This window comes from Micromesistius poutassou (genome assembly GCF_964030765.1).
Source record: "Micromesistius poutassou genome assembly, chromosome: 3".
Classification (NCBI taxonomy): domain Eukaryota; kingdom Metazoa; phylum Chordata; class Actinopteri; order Gadiformes; family Gadidae; genus Micromesistius; species Micromesistius poutassou.
Genome location: NC_140273.1, coordinates 8,486,272 through 8,508,628, shown reverse-complemented (window position 1 = coordinate 8,508,628; position 22,357 = coordinate 8,486,272). Strand labels below are relative to the sequence as shown.

At 48.2% G+C, this 22,357-nt stretch overlaps 2 protein-coding genes across 2 annotated transcripts in view; both read left to right on the top strand.

Annotated features, from left to right (window-relative positions):
• Positions 1-22,357, top strand: part of LOC311340553 (uncharacterized protein) — a gene marked incomplete at both ends in the record, with an annotated part of 158,966 nt that overhangs the window by 5,485 nt on the left and 131,124 nt on the right. The window lies entirely within an intron of this gene.
• LOC311340422 (uncharacterized protein) lies at positions 498-21,855 on the top strand (the record flags this gene model as incomplete). Its single annotated transcript, XM_084465325.1, has 7 exons — positions 498-1,241; positions 3,696-3,788; positions 5,541-5,645; positions 6,336-6,404; positions 19,089-19,565; positions 20,376-21,488; positions 21,841-21,855. 7 exons carry the CDS (start codon positions 498-500, stop codon positions 21,853-21,855), a joined length of 2,616 nt encoding a protein of 871 aa, XP_084321451.1.

Genomic DNA, 22,357 nt, shown 5'->3' with positions numbered 1-22,357 from the left:
CATCAACGACAACAATTGCTGCAGGAACAACAACTGCAGGACCAATAAGGACAACTGCTGCACCCACTACAGCAACTGCTGCACCAACAACAACAACTGCTGCACCAACGACAACAACTGCTGCACCAACGACAACAACTGCAGCAGCAACAAGGAGAAATGCAGGACCAACCACCACAACTGCTGGACCCACCACAACATCTGCGGGGCCCACAACAACTGCTGCACCAATGACAACAACTGCTGCACCAACGACAACTGCTGCAACCACCACAACTACTGCAGGACCAACAACCACAGCTGCTGCACCAACAACAACTGCTGCACCAACAAAGACAACTTCCGGACCAACAACGACAACTGCTGGAACCACCACAATAACTGAAGGACCCACAACAACAACTGCTGCACCAACGACAACAACTGCTGCACCAATGACAACTACTGCTGAACCAACGACAACAACTGCTGGACCAACGAAAACAACTGCTACACCAATGACAACAACTGCTGCACCAATGACAACAGATGCTGCACCAACAACCACAACTGCTGCACCAACAACAACTGCTGCACCAACTACGACAACTTCAGGACCAACAACGACAACTTCAGGACCAACAACGACAACTGCTAGAACAACAACGACAACTGCTGCACCAACAACCACAACTGCTGCACCAACGACGACAGCTGCTGCACCAACAACCATAACTGCTGCACCAACTACGACAACTGCAGGACCAACAATGACAAGTGCTGCACCAACAACCACAACAACTGTACCAACAACGACAACTGCAGGACCAACAACAATTGCTGCAACAACGGAAACAACTGCTGCACCAACGACATCAATTGCTACACCAAAAACAACGACAACTATTGCTGCACCAACGACAACAACTGCTGGACAAACGACAACAACTGCTGCACCAACGACAACAATTGCTGCAGCAACAACAACTGCAGGACCAACAACAACAACTGCTGCACCCACTATAACAACTGCTGCACCAACAACAACAACTGCTGCACCAACAACAACAACTGCTGGACCAACAACAACAACCGCTGCACCAACGACAACAATTGCTGCAGCAACAACAACTGCAGGACCAACAACAACAACTGCTGCACCCGCTACAACTACTGAAAGACCAACAAGCACAACTGTTGCACCAACGACAACAACTGTTGCACCAACGACAACAACTGCTGTCCCAACGACAACAACTGCTGCACAAATGACAACAACTGCTGCAGCAACAACGACAAATGCAGGACCAACCACCACAACTGCTGCACCCACTACAACAACTGCTTCACCAACAACAACAACTGCTGCACCAACGACAACAACTGCTGGACCAATGACAACAACTGCTGCACCAACGACAAAAATTGCTGCAGCAAAAACAACTGCCGGACCAACAACAACAACTGCTGCACCCACTACAACTACTGGAGGAGCAACAACCACAACTGCTGCACCAATGACAACAACTGCTGTACCAACGACAACTGCTGCACCAACAACAACAATTGCTGCACCAACAAAAACAATTGCTGCACCAACGATAACAACTGCTGAACCAACAACAAGAACTGCTGCACCAACGACAACAATTGCTGCAGCAACAACAACTTCAGGACCAACAACAACAACTGCTACACCGACGACAGCAACTGCTGGACCAACGAAAACAACTGCTGCACTAACGACAACAACTGCTGCACCAACACCAACTGCTGGACCCACCACAACATTTGCAGTACCCATAACAACTGTTGAATCAACGACAACAACTGCTGGACGAACGAAAACAACTTCTGCACCAACATCAACAACTGCTGCACCAACGACAACTTCAGGACCAACAACGACAACTGCTGGACCCAACAAAATAACTGCAGGACCAACGACAACAGCTGCTGCACCAACGTCAACAACTGCTGGACCACCGAAAACAACTGTTTTACCGACGACAAAAACTGCTGGACCACCGAAAACAACTGATTCACCAATATCAACAACCGCTGCACCAACGACAACAATTGCTGCAGCAACAACAACTGCAGGACCAACAACAACAACTGCTGCACCCACTACAACAACTGCTTCACCAACAACAACAACAACTGCTGCACCAACGACAACAACTGCTGGACCAACGACAACAACTGCTGCACCAACGACAAAAATTGCTGCAGCAAAAACAACTGCCGGACCAACAACAACAACTGCTGCACCCACTACAACTACTGGAGGAGCAACAACCACAACTGCTGCACCAATGACAACAACTGCTGCACCAACGACAACTGCTGCACCAACAACAACAATTGCTGCACCAACGAAAACAATTGATGCACCAACGACAACAACTGCTGAACCAACAACAAGAACTGCTGCACCAACGACAACAATTGCTGCAGCAACAACAACTTCAGGACCAACAACAACAACTGCTACACCGACGACAGCAACTGCTGGACCAACGAAAACAACTGCTGCACTAACGACAACAACTGCTGCACCAACACCAACTGCTGGACCCACCACAACATTTGCAGTACCCACAACAACTGTTGAACCAATGACAACAACTGCTGGACGAACGAAAACAACTTCTGCACCAACATCAACAACTGCTGCACCAACGGCAACTTCAGGACCAACAACGACAACTGCTGGACCCACCAAAATAACTGCAGGACCAACGACAACAGCTGCTGCACCAACATCAACAACTGCTGGACCACCGAAAACAAATCTTTTACCAACGACAAAAACTGCTGGACCACCGAAAACAACTGCTTCACCAACATCAACAACTGCTGCACCAACGACAACAACCGCTACACCAACGACAACAATTGCTGCAGCAAAAACAACTGCAGGACCAACAACAGCAACTGCTGAACCCACTACAACAACTGCTTCACCAACAACAACAACTGCTGAACCAACGACAACAACTGCTGCACCCACTACAACTACTGGAGGAGCAACAACCACAACTGCTGCACTAACGACAACAACTGCTGCACCAACACCAACTGCTGGACCCACCACAACATTTGCAGTACCCACAACAACTGTTGAACCAACGACAACAACTTCTGCACCAACATCAACAACTGCAGGACCAACAACGACAACTGCTGGACCCACCAAAATAACTGCAGGACCAACGACAACAGCTGATGGACCACTGAAAACAACTGTTTTACCAACAACAAAAACTGCTGGACCACCGAAAACAACTGCTTCACCAACATCAACAACTGCTGCACCAACGACAACAACTACTCAACCAATGACAACAATTGCTGCAGCAACAACAACTGCAGGACCAACAACAACAACTGCTGCACCCAGTACAACTACTGCTGGACCAACGAAAACAACTGCTGCACCAACGACAATAACTGCTGCAGCAACAAGGACAACTGCAGGACCAACCACCACAACTGCTGGACCCACCACAGCATCTGCAGGGCCCACAACTGCTGCACCAATTACAACAACTGCTGCACCAACAACAACTGCTGCACCCACCACAACTGCTGCACCAATGACAACAACTGCTACACCAACAACAACAACTGTTGCACCAACAACGACAACTGCTGGACCCACCACAATAACTATAGGACCCATAACAACAACTGCTGTAGCAACGAAAACAACTGCTGCACCAACGACAACAACTGCTACACTGACGACAACAACTGCTGGACCAACAAAAACAACTGCTGCACTAACGACAACAACTGCTGCACCAACACCAACTGCTGGACCCACCACAACATTTGCAGTACCCACAACAACTGTTGAACCAACGACAACAACTGCTGGACAAACAAAAACAACTTCTGCACCAACATCAACAACTGCTGCACCAACGACAACTTCAGGACCAACAACGACAACTGCTGGACCCACCAAAAAGACTGCAGGACCAACGACAACAGCTGCTGCACCAATGTCAACAACTGCTGGACCACCGAAAACAACTGTTTTACCAACGACAAAAACTGCTGGACCACCGAAAACAACTGCTTCGCAAACATCAACAACTGCTGCACCAACGACAACAACTACTCAACCAATGACAACAATTGCTGCAGCAACAACAACTGCAGGACCAACAACAACAACTGCTGAACCCAGTACAACTACTGCTGGACCAAAGAAAACAACTGCTGCACCAACGACAACAACTGCTACACTGACGACAACAACTGCTGGACAAACAAAAACAACTTCTGCACCAACATCAACAACTGCTGCACCAACGACAACTTCAGGACCAACAACGACAACTGCTGGACCCACCAAAAAAACTGCAGGACCAACGACAACAGCTGCTGCACCAATGTCAACAACTGCTGGACCACCGAAAACAACTGTTTTACCAACGACAAAAACTGCTGGACCACCGAAAACAACTGCTTCGCAAACATCAACAACTGCTGCACCAACGACAACAACTGCTCGACCAACGACATCAATTGCTGCAGCAAAAACAACTGCAGGACCAACAACAACAACTGCTGCACCCACTACAACTACTGCTGGACCAACGAAAACAAGGACAACTGCAGGACCAACCACCACAACTGCTGGACCCACCACAACATCTGCAGGGCCCACAACAACTGCTGCACCAATTACAACAACTGCAGCACCAACATCAACTGGTGCACACACCACAACGGCTGCACCAATGACAACAACTGCTACACCAACGACAACAACTGCTGCACCAACGACAACACCTGCTACACCAAAGACAACTGGTGCACCCACCACAACTGCTGCACCAATGACAATAACTGCAATACCAACAACAAGAACTGTTGCACCAACAACGACAACTGCTGGACCCACCACAATAACTGCAGGACCCACAACAACAACTACTGCACCAACGACAACAACTGCTGCACCAACGACAACATCTGCTACACCGACGACGACAACTGCTGGACCAACGAAAACAACTGCTGCACTAACGACAACAACTGCAGCACCAATGACAACAGATGCTGCACCAACAAAAACAACTGCTGCAGCAACAACGACAACTGCAGGACAAACCACCCCAACTGCTGGACCCACCACGACATCTGCAGGGCCCACAACAACTGCTGCATCAAGGACAAAAACTGCTGCACCAACAAGAACTGCTGCACCAACAATGACAACTCCAGGACCAACAATGACAACTGCTGGACCCACCACAATAACTGCAGGTCCCACAACAATATCTGCTGGGCCCATAACAACTGCTGCACCAAAGACAACAACTGATACACCAACAATGACAACTGCTCGACCAACGACAGCAAATGTTGCACCTACGACAACTGCTGCACCAACAATGGCAACTGCTGAATCATTAACAACAACTTCTGCACCAACGACAACAATTGCTGCACCAACAAAAACAATCGCTGCACCAACGACAACAACTTCTGAACCAACAACAACGGCTGCCACACCAACGACAACAAATGCTACACCAACGACAACAACTGATGCACCAACGACAACAACTGCAGGACCAACAACAACAATTGCTGCACCCACTACAACAACTGCTGCACCAACAATAACAACTTCTGCACCAACGACAACAATTGCTGGACCAACGACAAAAATTGCTTCACCAACAACAACAATTTCTACAGCAAAAACAACTGCAGAACCAACCACTACAACTGATGGACCCACCACAACATCTGCAGGGCCCACAACAACTACTGCACCAACGACAACTGCTGTACCCACCACAACTCCCGCAGGACCAACAACCACAGCTGCTGCACCAATGACAACTGCTACACCAACAACAACTGCTACACCAACAACAACAACTGCTGCACCAACAACGACAACTGCTGCACCAACGACAACAATTGCTGCACCAACGACAACAACTGTTGCACCAACTACAACAATTGCTTCACCAACGACAACAACTGCTGAACCAACGAGAACAATGCCTGAACTAACGACAACAACTGCTGGACCATTGAAAACAAATGCTGCACCAACATCAACATCTGCTGCACCAACGACAACTTCAGGACCAACAACGACAACTGCTGGACCCACCAAAATAACTGCAAGACCCACAACAACAACTGCTGCACCAACGACAACAACTGCTACACCCACTACAACAACTGCTGCACCAACAACCACAATTTCTGCACCAACAACAACTACCGGACCAAGAACAAATGCTGCAACCACTACAACTACTGAAGGACCAACAACCACAATTGCTGCACCAACGACATCAACTGCTGCACCAACAACAACAATTGCTGCACCAACGACAACAATTGCTGCACCAACAACTGCTGAACCAACAACAACAAATGCTGCACCAACGACAACAACTGCTACACCAACGACAACGACTGCTGGACCAACAACAACAAATCCTGCACCAACGACAACAATTGCTGCAGTAACAACAACTGCAGGACCAACAACAGCAACTGCTGCACCACAAACAACAACTGCTGCACCAACGACAATAACTGCTGTACCAATGACAACAACTGCTGAACCAACGACAACAACTGCTGAACCAACGACAACAACTGCTGCACCAACGTCAACAACTGCTGGACCAACGACAACTTCAGGACCAACAACAACAACTGCTGGACCCACCACAATAACTGCAAGACCCACAACAACAACTGCTGCACCAACGACAACTGCTGAACCCACTACAACAACTGCTGCACCAACAACAACAACTGCTGCACCAACGACAACAACTGCTGGACCAACGACAAGAAATGCTGCACCAACGACAACAATTGCTGCAGCAACAACAAATGCCGGACCAACAACAACAACTACTGAAGGACCAACAACCACAACTGCTGAACAAACGACAACAATTGCTGCACCAACGACAACAATTGCTGCACCAACAACAACAACTGCTGAACCAACGACAACAACTGCTGTACCAACGACAACAACTGCTACACCAACGACAACAACTGCTGGACCAACGACAACAAATGATGCACCAACGACAACAATTACTGCAGCAACAACAACTACTGAACCAATGACAACAATTGCTGCACCAAAGACAAAAACTGCTGCACTAACGACAACAACTGCTATACCAACGACGACAACTGCTCGACCAACGACAAGAAATGCTGCACCAACGAAAACAATTGCTGCAGCAACAACAAATGCCGGACCAACAACAACAACTACTGCACCCACTACAACTACTGAAGGACCAACAACCACAACTGCTGAACCAACGACAACAATTGCTGCACCAACGACAACAATTTCTGCACCAACAACAACAACTGCTGAACCAACGACAACAACTGCTGTACCAACGACAAGAACTGCTACACCAACGACAAGAACTGCTGGACCAACGACAACAAATGATGCACCAACGACAACAATTGCTGCAGCAACAACAACTTCAGGACCAACAACGACAACTGCTGGACCCACCAAAATAACTGCAAGACCCACAACAACAACTGCTGCACCAACGACAACAACTGCTACACCCACTACAACAACTGCTGCACCAACAACCACAATTTCTGCATCAACAACAACTACCGGACCAAGAACAAATGCTGCAACCACTACAACTACTGAAGGACCAACAACCACAATTGCTGCACCAACGACATCAACTGCTGCACCAACAACAACAATTGCTGCACCAACGACAACAATTGCTGCACCAACAACAACTGCTGAACCAACAACAACAAATGCTGCACCAACGACAACAACTGCTACACCAACGACAACGACTGCTGGACCAACAACAACAAATCCTGCACCAACGACAACAATTGCTGCAGTAACAACAACTGCAGGACCAACAACAGCAACTGCTGCACCACAAACAACAACTGCTGCACCAACGACAATAACTGCTGTACCAATGACAACAACTGCTGAACCAACGACAACAACTGCTGAACCAACGACAACAACTGCTGCACCAACGTCAACAACTGCTGGACCAACGACAACTTCAGGACCGACAACAACAACTGCTGGACCCACCACAATAACTGCAAGACCCACAACAACAACTGCTGCACCAACGACAACTGCTGAACCCACTACAACAACTGCTGCACCAACAACAACAACTGCTGCACCAACGACAACAACTGCTGGACCAACGACAAGAAATGCTGCACCAACGACAACAATTGCTGCAGCAACAACAAATGCCGGACCAACAACAACAACTACTGAAGGACCAACAACCACAACTGCTGAACAAACGACAACAATTGCTGCACCAACGACAACAATTTCTGCACCAACAACAACAACTGCTGAACCAACGACAACAACTGCTGTACCAACGACAACAACTGCTACACCAACGACAACAACTGCTGGACCAACGACAACAAATGATGCACCAACGACAACAATTACTGCAGCAACAACAACTGCTGAACCAATGACAACAATTGCTGCACCAAAGACAAAAACTGCTGCACTAACGACAACAACTGCTATACCAACGACGACAACTGCTCGACCAACGACAAGAAATGCTGCACCAACGAAAACAATTGCTGCAGCAACAACAAATGCCGGACCAACAACAACAACTACTGCACCCACTACAACTACTGAAGGACCAACAACCACAACTGCTGAACCAACGACAACAATTGCTGCACCAACGACAACAATTTCTGCACCAACAACAACAACTGCTGAACCAACGACAACAACTGCTCCAGCAACAACGACAACTGTAGGACCAACCACCACAACTGCTGGACCCACCACAACATCTGCAGGGCCCACAACAACTGCTGCACCAATGACAACAACTGCTGCACCAACGACAACCGCTGCACCCACCACAACTGCTGCACCAATGACAACAACTTCAGAACCAACAACGACAACTGCTGGACCCACCACAATAACTGCAGGACCCACAACAACAACTGCTGCACTAACGACAACAACTGCTACACAAACGACGACAACTGCTCGACCAACGACAACAAATGCTGCACCAACGACAACAACTGCTGCAACAACAACGACAACTGCAGAACCGACAACCACAACTCCTGGACCCACCACGACATCTGCAGGACCCACAACAACTGCTGCACCAACGACAACTGCTGCACTAACAACAACAATTGCTGCACCAACGAAAACAATTGCTGCACCAACAACAACAACTGCTGAACCAACAACAAGAACTGCTGCACCAACGACAACAATTGCTGCAGCAAAAACTTCAGGACCAACAACAACAACTGCTGCACCAATGACCACAACTACTGGACCCACCACAATAACTGCAAGACCCACAACAACAACTGCTGCACCAATGACAACAACTGCTACACAAACAACAACAACTGTTGCACCAACAACGACAACTTCAGGACCAACAACGACAACTGCTGGACCCACCACAATAACTGCAGGACCCACAACAACAACTGCTGCACTAACGACAACAACTGCTACACATACGACGACAACTGCTCGACCAACGACAACAAATGCTGCACCAACGACAACAACTGCTGCAGCAACAACGACAACTGCAGAACCGACAACCACAACTCCTGGACCCACCACGACATCTGCAGGACCCACAACAACTGCTGCACCAACGACAACTGCTGCACTAACAACAACAATTGCTGCACCAACAACAACAACTGCTGAACCAACAACAAGAACTGCTGCACCAACGACAACAATTGCTGCAGCAAAAACTTCAGGACCAACAACAACAACTGCTGCACCAATGACCACAACTGCTGGACCCACCACAATAACGGCAAGACCCACAACAACAACTGCTGCACCAACGACAACAACTGCTGCACAAACGACAACAACTGCTGCAGCAACAACGGCAACTGCAGAACCAACCACCACAACTCTTAGACCCACCAAAACATCTGCAGGACCCACAACAACTGCTGCACCAACGACAACAACTGATGCACCAACAACAACTGCTGCACCAACGTCAACAACTGCTGGACCAACGACAACTTCAGGACCAACAACAACAACTGCTGGACCCACCAAAATAACTGCAAGACCCACAACAACAACTGCTGCACCAACAACAACTGCTGCACCCACTACAACAACTGCTGCACCAACAACAACAACTGTTGCACCAACGACAACAACTGCTGGACCAACGACAAGAAATGCTGCACCAACGACAACAATTGCTGCAGCAACAACAAATGCCGGACCAACAACAACAACTACTGCACCCACTACAACTACTGAAGGACCAACAACCACAACTGCTGAACCAACGACAACAATTGCTGCACCAACGACAACAATTTCTGCACCAACAACAACTGCTGAACCAACGACAACAACTGCTCCAGCAACAACGACAACTGTAGGACCAACCACCACAACTGCTGGACCCACCACAACATCTGCAGGGCCCACAACAACTGCTGCACCAATGACAACAACTGCTGCACCAACGACAACCGCTGCACCCACCACAACTGCTGCACCAATGACAACAACTTCAGAACCAACAACGACAACTGCTGGACCCACCACAATAACTGCAGGACCCACAACAACAACTGCTGCACTAACGACAACAACTGCTACACAAACGACGACAACTGCTCGACCAACGACAACAAATGCTGCACCAACGACAACAACTGCTGCAACAACAACGACAACTGCAGAACCGACAACCACAACTCCTGGACCCACCACGACATCTGCAGGACCCACAACAACTGCTGCACCAACGACAACTGCTGCACTAACAACAACAATTGCTGCACCAACGACAACAATTGCTGCACCAACGACAACAATTTCTGCACCAACAACAACAACTGCTGAACCAACGACAACAACTGCTCCAGCAACAACGACAACTGTAGGACCAACCACCACAACTGCTGGACCCACCACAACATCTGCAGGGCCCACAACAACTGCTGCACCAATGACAACAACTGCTGCACCAACGACAACCGCTGCACCCACCACAACTGCTGCACCAATGACAACAACTGCTACACAAACAACAACAACTGTTGCACCAACAACGACAACTTCAGAACCAACAACGACAACTGCTGGACCCACCACAATAACTGCAGGACCCACAACAACAACTGCTGCACTAACGACAACAACTGCTACACAAACGACGACAACTGCTCGACCAACGACAACAAATGCTGCACCAACGACAACAACTGCTGCAACAACAACGACAACTGCAGAACCGACAACCACAACTCCTGGACCCACTACGACATCTGCAGGACCCACAACAACTGCTGCACCAACGACAACTGCTGCACTAACAACAACAATTGCTGCACCAACGAAAACAATTGCTGCACCAACAACAACAACTGCTGAACCAACAACAAGAACTGCTGCACCAACGACAACAATTGCTGCAGCAAAAACTTCAGGACCAACAACAACAACTGCTGCACCAATGACCACAACTACTGGACCCACCACAATAACTGCAAGACCCACAACAACAACTGCTGCACCAATGACAACAACTGCTACACAAACAACAACAACTGTTGCACCAACAACGACAACTTCAGGACCAACAACGACAACTGCTGGACCCACCACAATAACTGCAGGACCCACAACAACAACTGCTGCACTAACGACAACAACTGCTACACATACGACGACAACTGCTCGACCAACGACAACAAATGCTGCACCAACGACAACAACTGCTGCAGCAACAACGACAACTGCAGAACCGACAACCACAACTCCTGGACCCACCACGACATCTGCAGGACCCACAACAACTGCTGCACCAACGACAACTGCTGCACTAACAACAACAATTGCTGCACCAACAACAACAACTGCTGAACCAACAACAAGAACTGCTGCACCAACGACAACAATTGCTGCAGCAAAAACTTCAGGACCAACAACAACAACTGCTGCACCAATGACCACAACTGCTGGACCCACCACAATAACTGCAGGACCCACAACAACAACTGCTGCACTAACGACAACAACTGCTACACATACGACGACAACTGCTCGACCAATGACAACAACTGCTGAACCAACGACAACAACTGCTGAACCAACGACAACAACTGCTGCACCAACGTCAACAACTGCTGGACCAACGACAACTTCAGGACCAACAACAACAACTGCTGGACCCACCACAATAACTGCAAGACCCACAACAACAACTGCTGCACCAACGACAACTGCTGAACCCACTACAACAACTGCTGCACCAACAACAACAACTGCTGCACCAACGACAACAACTGCTGGACCAACGACAAGAAATGCTGCACCAACGACAACAATTGCTGCAGCAACAACAAATGCCGGACCAACAACAACAACTACTGAAGGACCAACAACCACAACTGCTGAACAAACGACAACAATTGCTGCACCAACGACAACAATTGCTGCACCAACAACAACAACTGCTGAACCAACGACAACAACTGCTGTACCAACGACAACAACTGCTACACCAACGACAACAACTGCTGGACCAACGACAACAAATGATGCACCAACGACAACAATTACTGCAGCAACAACAACTACTGAACCAATGACAACAATTGCTGCACCAAAGACAAAAACTGCTGCACTAACGACAACAACTGCTATACCAACGACGACAACTGCTCGACCAACGACAAGAAATGCTGCACCAACGAAAACAATTGCTGCAGCAACAACAAATGCCGGACCAACAACAACAACTACTGCACCCACTACAACTACTGAAGGACCAACAACCACAACTGCTGAACCAACGACAACAATTGCTGCACCAACGACAACAATTTCTGCACCAACAACAACAACTGCTGAACCAACGACAACAACTGCTGTACCAACGACAAGAACTGCTACACCAACGACAAGAACTGCTGGACCAACGACAACAAATGATGCACCAACGACAACAATTGCTGCAGCAACAACAACTTCAGGACCAACAACGACAACTGCTGGACCCACCAAAATAACTGCAAGACCCACAACAACAACTGCTGCACCAACGACAACAACTGCTACACCCACTACAACAACTGCTGCACCAACAACCACAATTTCTGCATCAACAACAACTACCGGACCAAGAACAAATGCTGCAACCACTACAACTACTGAAGGACCAACAACCACAATTGCTGCACCAACGACATCAACTGCTGCACCAACAACAACAATTGCTGCACCAACGACAACAATTGCTGCACCAACAACAACTGCTGAACCAACAACAACAAATGCTGCACCAACGACAACAACTGCTACACCAACGACAACGACTGCTGGACCAACAACAACAAATCCTGCACCAACGACAACAATTGCTGCAGTAACAACAACTGCAGGACCAACAACAGCAACTGCTGCACCACAAACAACAACTGCTGCACCAACGACAATAACTGCTGTACCAATGACAACAACTGCTGAACCAACGACAACAACTGCTGAACCAACGACAACAACTGCTGCACCAACGTCAACAACTGCTGGACCAACGACAACTTCAGGACCGACAACAACAACTGCTGGACCCACCACAATAACTGCAAGACCCACAACAACAACTGCTGCACCAACGACAACTGCTGAACCCACTACAACAACTGCTGCACCAACAACAACAACTGCTGCACCAACGACAACAACTGCTGGACCAACGACAAGAAATGCTGCACCAACGACAACAATTGCTGCAGCAACAACAAATGCCGGACCAACAACAACAACTACTGAAGGACCAACAACCACAACTGCTGAACAAACGACAACAATTGCTGCACCAACGACAACAATTTCTGCACCAACAACAACAACTGCTGAACCAACGACAACAACTGCTGTACCAACGACAACAACTGCTACACCAACGACAACAACTGCTGGACCAACGACAACAAATGATGCACCAACGACAACAATTACTGCAGCAACAACAACTGCTGAACCAATGACAACAATTGCTGCACCAAAGACAAAAACTGCTGCACTAACGACAACAACTGCTATACCAACGACGACAACTGCTCGACCAACGACAAGAAATGCTGCACCAACGAAAACAATTGCTGCAGCAACAACAAATGCCGGACCAACAACAACAACTACTGCACCCACTACAACTACTGAAGGACCAACAACCACAACTGCTGAACCAACGACAACAATTGCTGCACCAACGACAACAATTTCTGCACCAACAACAACAACTGCTGAACCAACGACAACAACTGCTCCAGCAACAACGACAACTGTAGGACCAACCACCACAACTGCTGGACCCACCACAACATCTGCAGGGCCCACAACAACTGCTGCACCAATGACAACAACTGCTGCACCAACGACAACCGCTGCACCCACCACAACTGCTGCACCAATGACAACAACTTCAGAACCAACAACGACAACTGCTGGACCCACCACAATAACTGCAGGACCCACAACAACAACTGCTGCACTAACGACAACAACTGCTACACAAACGACGACAACTGCTCGACCAACGACAACAAATGCTGCACCAACGACAACAACTGCTGCAACAACAACGACAACTGCAGAACCGACAACCACAACTCCTGGACCCACCACGACATCTGCAGGACCCACAACAACTGCTGCACCAACGACAACTGCTGCACTAACAACAACAATTGCTGCACCAACGAAAACAATTGCTGCACCAACAACAACAACTGCTGAACCAACAACAAGAACTGCTGCACCAACGACAACAATTGCTGCAGCAAAAACTTCAGGACCAACAACAACAACTGCTGCACCAATGACCACAACTACTGGACCCACCACAATAACTGCAAGACCCACAACAACAACTGCTGCACCAATGACAACAACTGCTACACAAACAACAACAACTGTTGCACCAACAACGACAACTTCAGGACCAACAACGACAACTGCTGGACCCACCACAATAACTGCAGGACCCACAACAACAACTGCTGCACTAACGACAACAACTGCTACACATACGACGACAACTGCTCGACCAACGACAACAAATGCTGCACCAACGACAACAACTGCTGCAGCAACAACGACAACTGCAGAACCGACAACCACAACTCCTGGACCCACCACGACATCTGCAGGACCCACAACAACTGCTGCACCAACGACAACTGCTGCACTAACAACAACAATTGCTGCACCAACAACAACAACTGCTGAACCAACAACAAGAACTGCTGCACCAACGACAACAATTGCTGCAGCAAAAACTTCAGGACCAACAACAACAACTGCTGCACCAATGACCACAACTGCTGGACCCACCACAATAACGGCAAGACCCACAACAACAACTGCTGCACCAACGACAACAACTGCTGCACAAACGACAACAACTGCTGCAGCAACAACGGCAACTGCAGAACCAACCACCACAACTCTTAGACCCACCAAAACATCTGCAGGACCCACAACAACTGCTGCACCAACGACAACAACTGATGCACCAACAACAACTGCTGCACCAACGTCAACAACTGCTGGACCAACGACAACTTCAGGACCAACAACAACAACTGCTGGACCCACCAAAATAACTGCAAGACCCACAACAACAACTGCTGCACCAACAACAACTGCTGCACCCACTACAACAACTGCTGCACCAACAACAACAACTGTTGCACCAACGACAACAACTGCTGGACCAACGACAAGAAATGCTGCACCAACGACAACAATTGCTGCAGCAACAACAAATGCCGGACCAACAACAACAACTACTGCACCCACTACAACTACTGAAGGACCAACAACCACAACTGCTGAACCAACGACAACAATTGCTGCACCAACGACAACAATTTCTGCACCAACAACAACAACTGCTGAACCAACGACAACAACTGCTCCAGCAACAACGACAACTGTAGGACCAACCACCACAACTGCTGGACCCACCACAACATCTGCAGGGCCCACAACAACTGCTGCACCAATGACAACAACTGCTGCACCAACGACAACCGCTGCACCCACCACAACTGCTGCACCAATGACAACAACTTCAGAACCAACAACGACAACTGCTGGACCCACCACAATAACTGCAGGACCCACAACAACAACTGCTGCACTAACGACAACAACTGCTACACAAACGACGACAACTGCTCGACCAACGACAACAAATGCTGCACCAACGACAACAACTGCTGCAACAACAACGACAACTGCAGAACCGACAACCACAACTCCTGGACCCACCACGACATCTGCAGGACCCACAACAACTGCTGCACCAACGACAACTGCTGCACTAACAACAACAATTGCTGCACCAACGACAACAATTGCTGCACCAACGACAACAATTTCTGCACCAACAACAACAACTGCTGAACCAACGACAACAACTGCTCCAGCAACAACGACAACTGTAGGACCAACCACCACAACTGCTGGACCCACCACAACATCTGCAGGGCCCACAACAACTGCTGCACCAATGACAACAACTGCTGCACCAACGACAACCGCTGCACCCACCACAACTGCTGCACCAATGACAACAACTGCTACACAAACAACAACAACTGTTGCACCAACAACGACAACTTCAGAACCAACAACGACAACTGCTGGACCCACCACAATAACTGCAGGACCCACAACAACAACTGCTGCACTAACGACAACAACTGCTACACAAACGACGACAACTGCTCGACCAACGACAACAAATGCTGCACCAACGACAACAACTGCTGCAACAACAACGACAACTGCAGAACCGACAACCACAACTCCTGGACCCACCACGACATCTGCAGGACCCACAACAACTGCTGCACCAACGACAACTGCTGCACTAACAACAACAATTGCTGCACCAACGAAAACAATTGCTGCACCAACAACAACAACTGCTGAACCAACAACAAGAACTGCTGCACCAACGACAACAATTGCTGCAGCAAAAACTTCAGGACCAACAACAACAACTGCTGCACCAATGACCACAACTACTGGACCCACCACAATAACTGCAAGACCCACAACAACAACTGCTGCACCAATGACAACAACTGCTACACAAACAACAACAACTGTTGCACCAACAACGACAACTTCAGGACCAACAACGACAACTGCTGGACCCACCACAATAACTGCAGGACCCACAACAACAACTGCTGCACTAACGACAACAACTGCTACACATACGACGACAACTGCTCGACCAACGACAACAAATGCTGCACCAACGACAACAACTGCTGCAGCAACAACGACAACTGCAGAACCGACAACCACAACTCCTGGACCCACCACGACATCTGCAGGACCCACAACAACTGCTGCACCAACGACAACTGCTGCACTAACAACAACAATTGCTGCACCAACAACAACAACTGCTGAACCAACAACAAGAACTGCTGCACCAACGACAACAATTGCTGCAGCAAAAACTTCAGGACCAACAACAACAACTGCTGCACCAATGACCACAACTGCTGGACCCACCACAATAACTGCAGGACCCACAACAACAACTGCTGCACTAACGACAACAACTGCTACACATACGACGACAACTGCTCGACCAACGACAACAAATGCTGCACCAACGACAACAACTGCTGCAGCAACAACGGCAACTGCAGAACCAACCACCACAACTCTTAGACCCACCAAAACATCTGCAGGACCCACAACAACTGCTGCACCAACGACAACAACTGATGCACCAACAACAACTGCTGCACCAACGTCAACAACTGCTGGACCAACGACAACTTCAGGACCAACAACAACAACTGCTGGACCCACCAAAATAACTGCAAGACCCACAACAACAACTGCTGCACCAACAACAACTGCTGCACCCACTACAACAACTGCTGCACCAACAACAACAACTGTTGCACCAACGACAACAACTGCTGGACCAACGACAAGAAATGCTGCACCAACGACAACAATTGCTGCAGCAACAACAAATGCCGGACCAACAACAACAACTACTGCACCCACTACAACTACTGAAGGACCAACAACCACAACTGCTGGACCCACCAAAATAACTGCAAGACCCACAACAACAACTGCTGTACCAACGACAACAACTGCTACACCCACTACAACAACTGCTGCACCAACAACCACAATTTCTGCACCAAAGACAACAACTGCTGCACCAACAACAACAATTGCTGCACCAACGACAACAATTGCTGCACCAATAACAAATGCTGAACCAACGACAACAAGTGCTGCACCAACGACAACAACTGCTACACCAAGGACAACGACTGCTGGACCAACAACGACAACTGCAGCACCAACAACGACAACTGCTGCACCAACACCAACAACTTGTGCACCAACGACTATAACTGATACACCAAAGACGACAACTGCTTCACCAACGACAACAACTGCTGCACCAACGACGACAACTGCTTCACCAACGACAACAACTGCTGCCCCAACAACGACAACTGCAGCACCAACAACGACAACTGCTGCACCAACACCAACAACTTGTGCACCAACGACTATAACTGATACACCAAAGACGACAACTGCTTCACCAACGACAACAACTGCTGCCCCAACAATGACAACTGCTGTACCAACAACTGCTGCACCAACAACAACAACTTCTGCACCAACAACTACAACTTCTAAACCAACATCGACAACAGCTGCACCAACAACGACAACTGCGGCACCAACAACTGCTGCACCAACAACAACAACTTCTTCACCAACAACGACAACTTCGAAACCAACATCGACAAAAGCTGCACCAACAACGACAACTGCGGCACCAACAACAACTGTTGCACCAACAACAACAACTACAGCACCAACAACAACTGCTGCACCAACAACAACAACTGCTGCACCAACAGCTACAACTGCTGAACCAACTGCAACAACAATAAATGCTACACCAACAACGGCAAATGCTGCTGCAACGACAACAACGGTTGCACCAAAGACGACAACTGCAGCACCAACGACAAAAACTGTCGCACCAACAAAGACAATTGCTGCACCAACGACGATAACAGTTGCACAAACGACAACAACTGCTGCACCAACAATGACAACTGCTGCACTAAGGACCACAACTGCTGCAACAATAACTACAACTGCTGCACCAACGACAACAACTGATGCACCAAAGACAACAACTGATGCACCAACCACAACAACTGCGGTACCAACGACAACAACTTTGGCACCAACAACAACTAATGCTGCACCAACAACGACAACTGCTGCACCAACGACAACAACTGGTGCAACAACAACGAAAATAAGTGCTGCACCAAGAACAACAACAACTGCTGCACCAACAACGACAACTGCTGCAGCAACGACAACAACTGCTGCACCAAAAACAACAACTGCTGTTTCAACGACGACAACTGCGGCACCAATGACAACAACTGCTGCAACAACAAAAACAACTTCTGCGCCAACAACAACTGCTGCACCAATGACCACAATTGCTGCACCTTCAACAATTGATGTACCAAGAACAACAACTGCTGAACAAACGACAACAATTGCTGAACCAACGACAACAACTGCTGCAACAACAACAACTGCTGCAACAACAACAACAACTTCTGCACCAACAACAACAACTTCCGCACCAACAACAACTGCTGCAACAACGACAACTGCTGCCCCAACGACAACTTCTGCACCATCGACAACTGCGGCACCAACGACAACAAATGCGGCACCAATGAAAACAACTGCTGCACCAACAACGACAACGACAACTGCTGCACCAACGACAACAACTTCTCCACCACCAACAACAACAACGGCTACACCAATGACAACAACTGATGCACCAAAGACGACAACTGATGAACCAACGACGACAACAGCTGCAACAACAACTGCACCACCAACAACAACAACTCGTGCAACAACAACGACAAGAAGTGCTGCACCAACAACAACAACTGCACCAACGACAACAACTGGTGCAACAACAACGAAAAGGAGTGCCGCACCAACGACTACAACTGCGGCATCAATGACAACAACTGCTGCAACAACAAAAACAACTTCTGCACCAACAACAACTGCGGCACCAACGACAACAACTGCTGCGCCAACAACAACTGCTGCACCAACAACAACAACTTCTGCACCAACAACAACAACAAATGCGGCACCAACTACAACAACTTCCGCACCAACAACAACTGCTGCAACAACGACAACTGCTGCACCAACGATAACAACTTCTGCACCAACAACGACAATTGCTGCACCAACGACGACAACTCCTGCAACAACAACGACAAGAAGTGCTGCACCAACAACTACAACTGCTGCACCAACGACAACAACTGCTTCACCAAGGACAGCAATTACTGCACCAACAATGACAACTGCTGCACCAACGACAACAACTGCTGCACCAACGAAAACAACTGCTGCACCAACAATGACAACTGCTGCACCAACGACAACAACTGCTGCAACAACAACAACAACAACGGCTGCACCAATGACAACAACTGATGCACCAAAGACGACAACTGATGCACCAATGACGACAACTGCGGCACCAAAGACAACAACTTTGGCACCAACAACGACAACTGCTGGACCGACTACACCAACTGATGCACCAACGACAACAACTGCTGCACCAACAACGACAACAGCTGCAACAACAACAATTGCTCCACCAACAACAACAACTGCTGCACCAACAACGACAACTGCTGCACCAACGACAACTGCAGCACCAACGACAACAACTGTTGCACCAACAACAACAACTGCTGCACCAACGACGACAACTCGTGCAACAACGACAAGAAGTGCTGCACCAACAACAACAACAACTGTGCCAACGACAACAACTGGTGCAACAACAACGAAATTAAGTGCTGCACCAACAACAACAACAACTGCTGCACCAACAACGACAACTGCTGCAGCAACGACAACAACTGCTGCACCAAAGACGACAACTGCTGTTTCAACGACGACAACTGCGGCACCAATGACAACAACTGCTGCAACAACAAAAACAACTTCTGCACCAACAACAACTGCTGCACCAACAACAATTGCTGTACCAACAACAACAACTGCTGAACCAACGACAACAATTGCTGAACCAATGACAACAACTGCTGCAACAACAACAACTGTTGAAACAACAACAACAACTTCTGCACCAACAACAACAACAAATGCTACACCAACAACAACAACTTCCACACCAACAACAACTGCTGCAACAATGACAACTGCTGCCCCAACGACAACAACTGCTGCACCAACGACAACAACTGTGGCACCAACGACAACAAGTGCGGCACCAACGAAAACAACTGCTGCACTAACGACAACAACTGCTGCACCAACAACGACAACTGCTGTACCAACGACAAGAACTTCTCCACCAACAACAACAACAACAACGGCTACACCAAAGACAACAACTGATGCACCAAAGACGACAACTGATGAACCAACGATGACAACAGCTGAAACAACAACTGCTCCACCAAAAACAACAACTCGTGCAACAACAACGACAAGAAGTGCTGCACCAACGACAACAACTGGTGCAACAACAACGAAAAGAAGTGCCGCACCAACGACGACAACTGCAGCAAACAAATCAGCAAAAATGACAATTTCTGGACAAAGAAAATCAACTGCAGGACCAGCAACAATAACTGCAGGACCAACAATGACAATTGAAGTACCAACAATGACAACTGTAGGACTAACATCTACCACTGAAGGACCAACAATGACAACTGCAGGACAAACATCTACAACTGAAGGACCAACGACGAAAACTGCAGGACCAACAAAAAATGCAGGACCAACAACAACATCTGCAGGATCATTAACTACTACAACAACACCCACAACAATTGCCGGACCAAATATTACAACTGCTGAACCAAAAACTAGTACAGCAGGACCAACAAAGTTGATGAACTTGGAACAAAGTTTATCAACTGCAGGCCCAAGAACAGCAACTTCAGGACAAAAAACTGAATTAGCAGGACCAACAACGACAACTACTGAGCAGACAACAACTACAGGAACAACCACAACTACTGTAACTACAGTAACTATAGAAGGACAAACAACTGCAAGAACAACAACTACGACAGCAAAACATGCAACAACAACTGAAGCACCAACAACAACTGCAGAATCATCAAC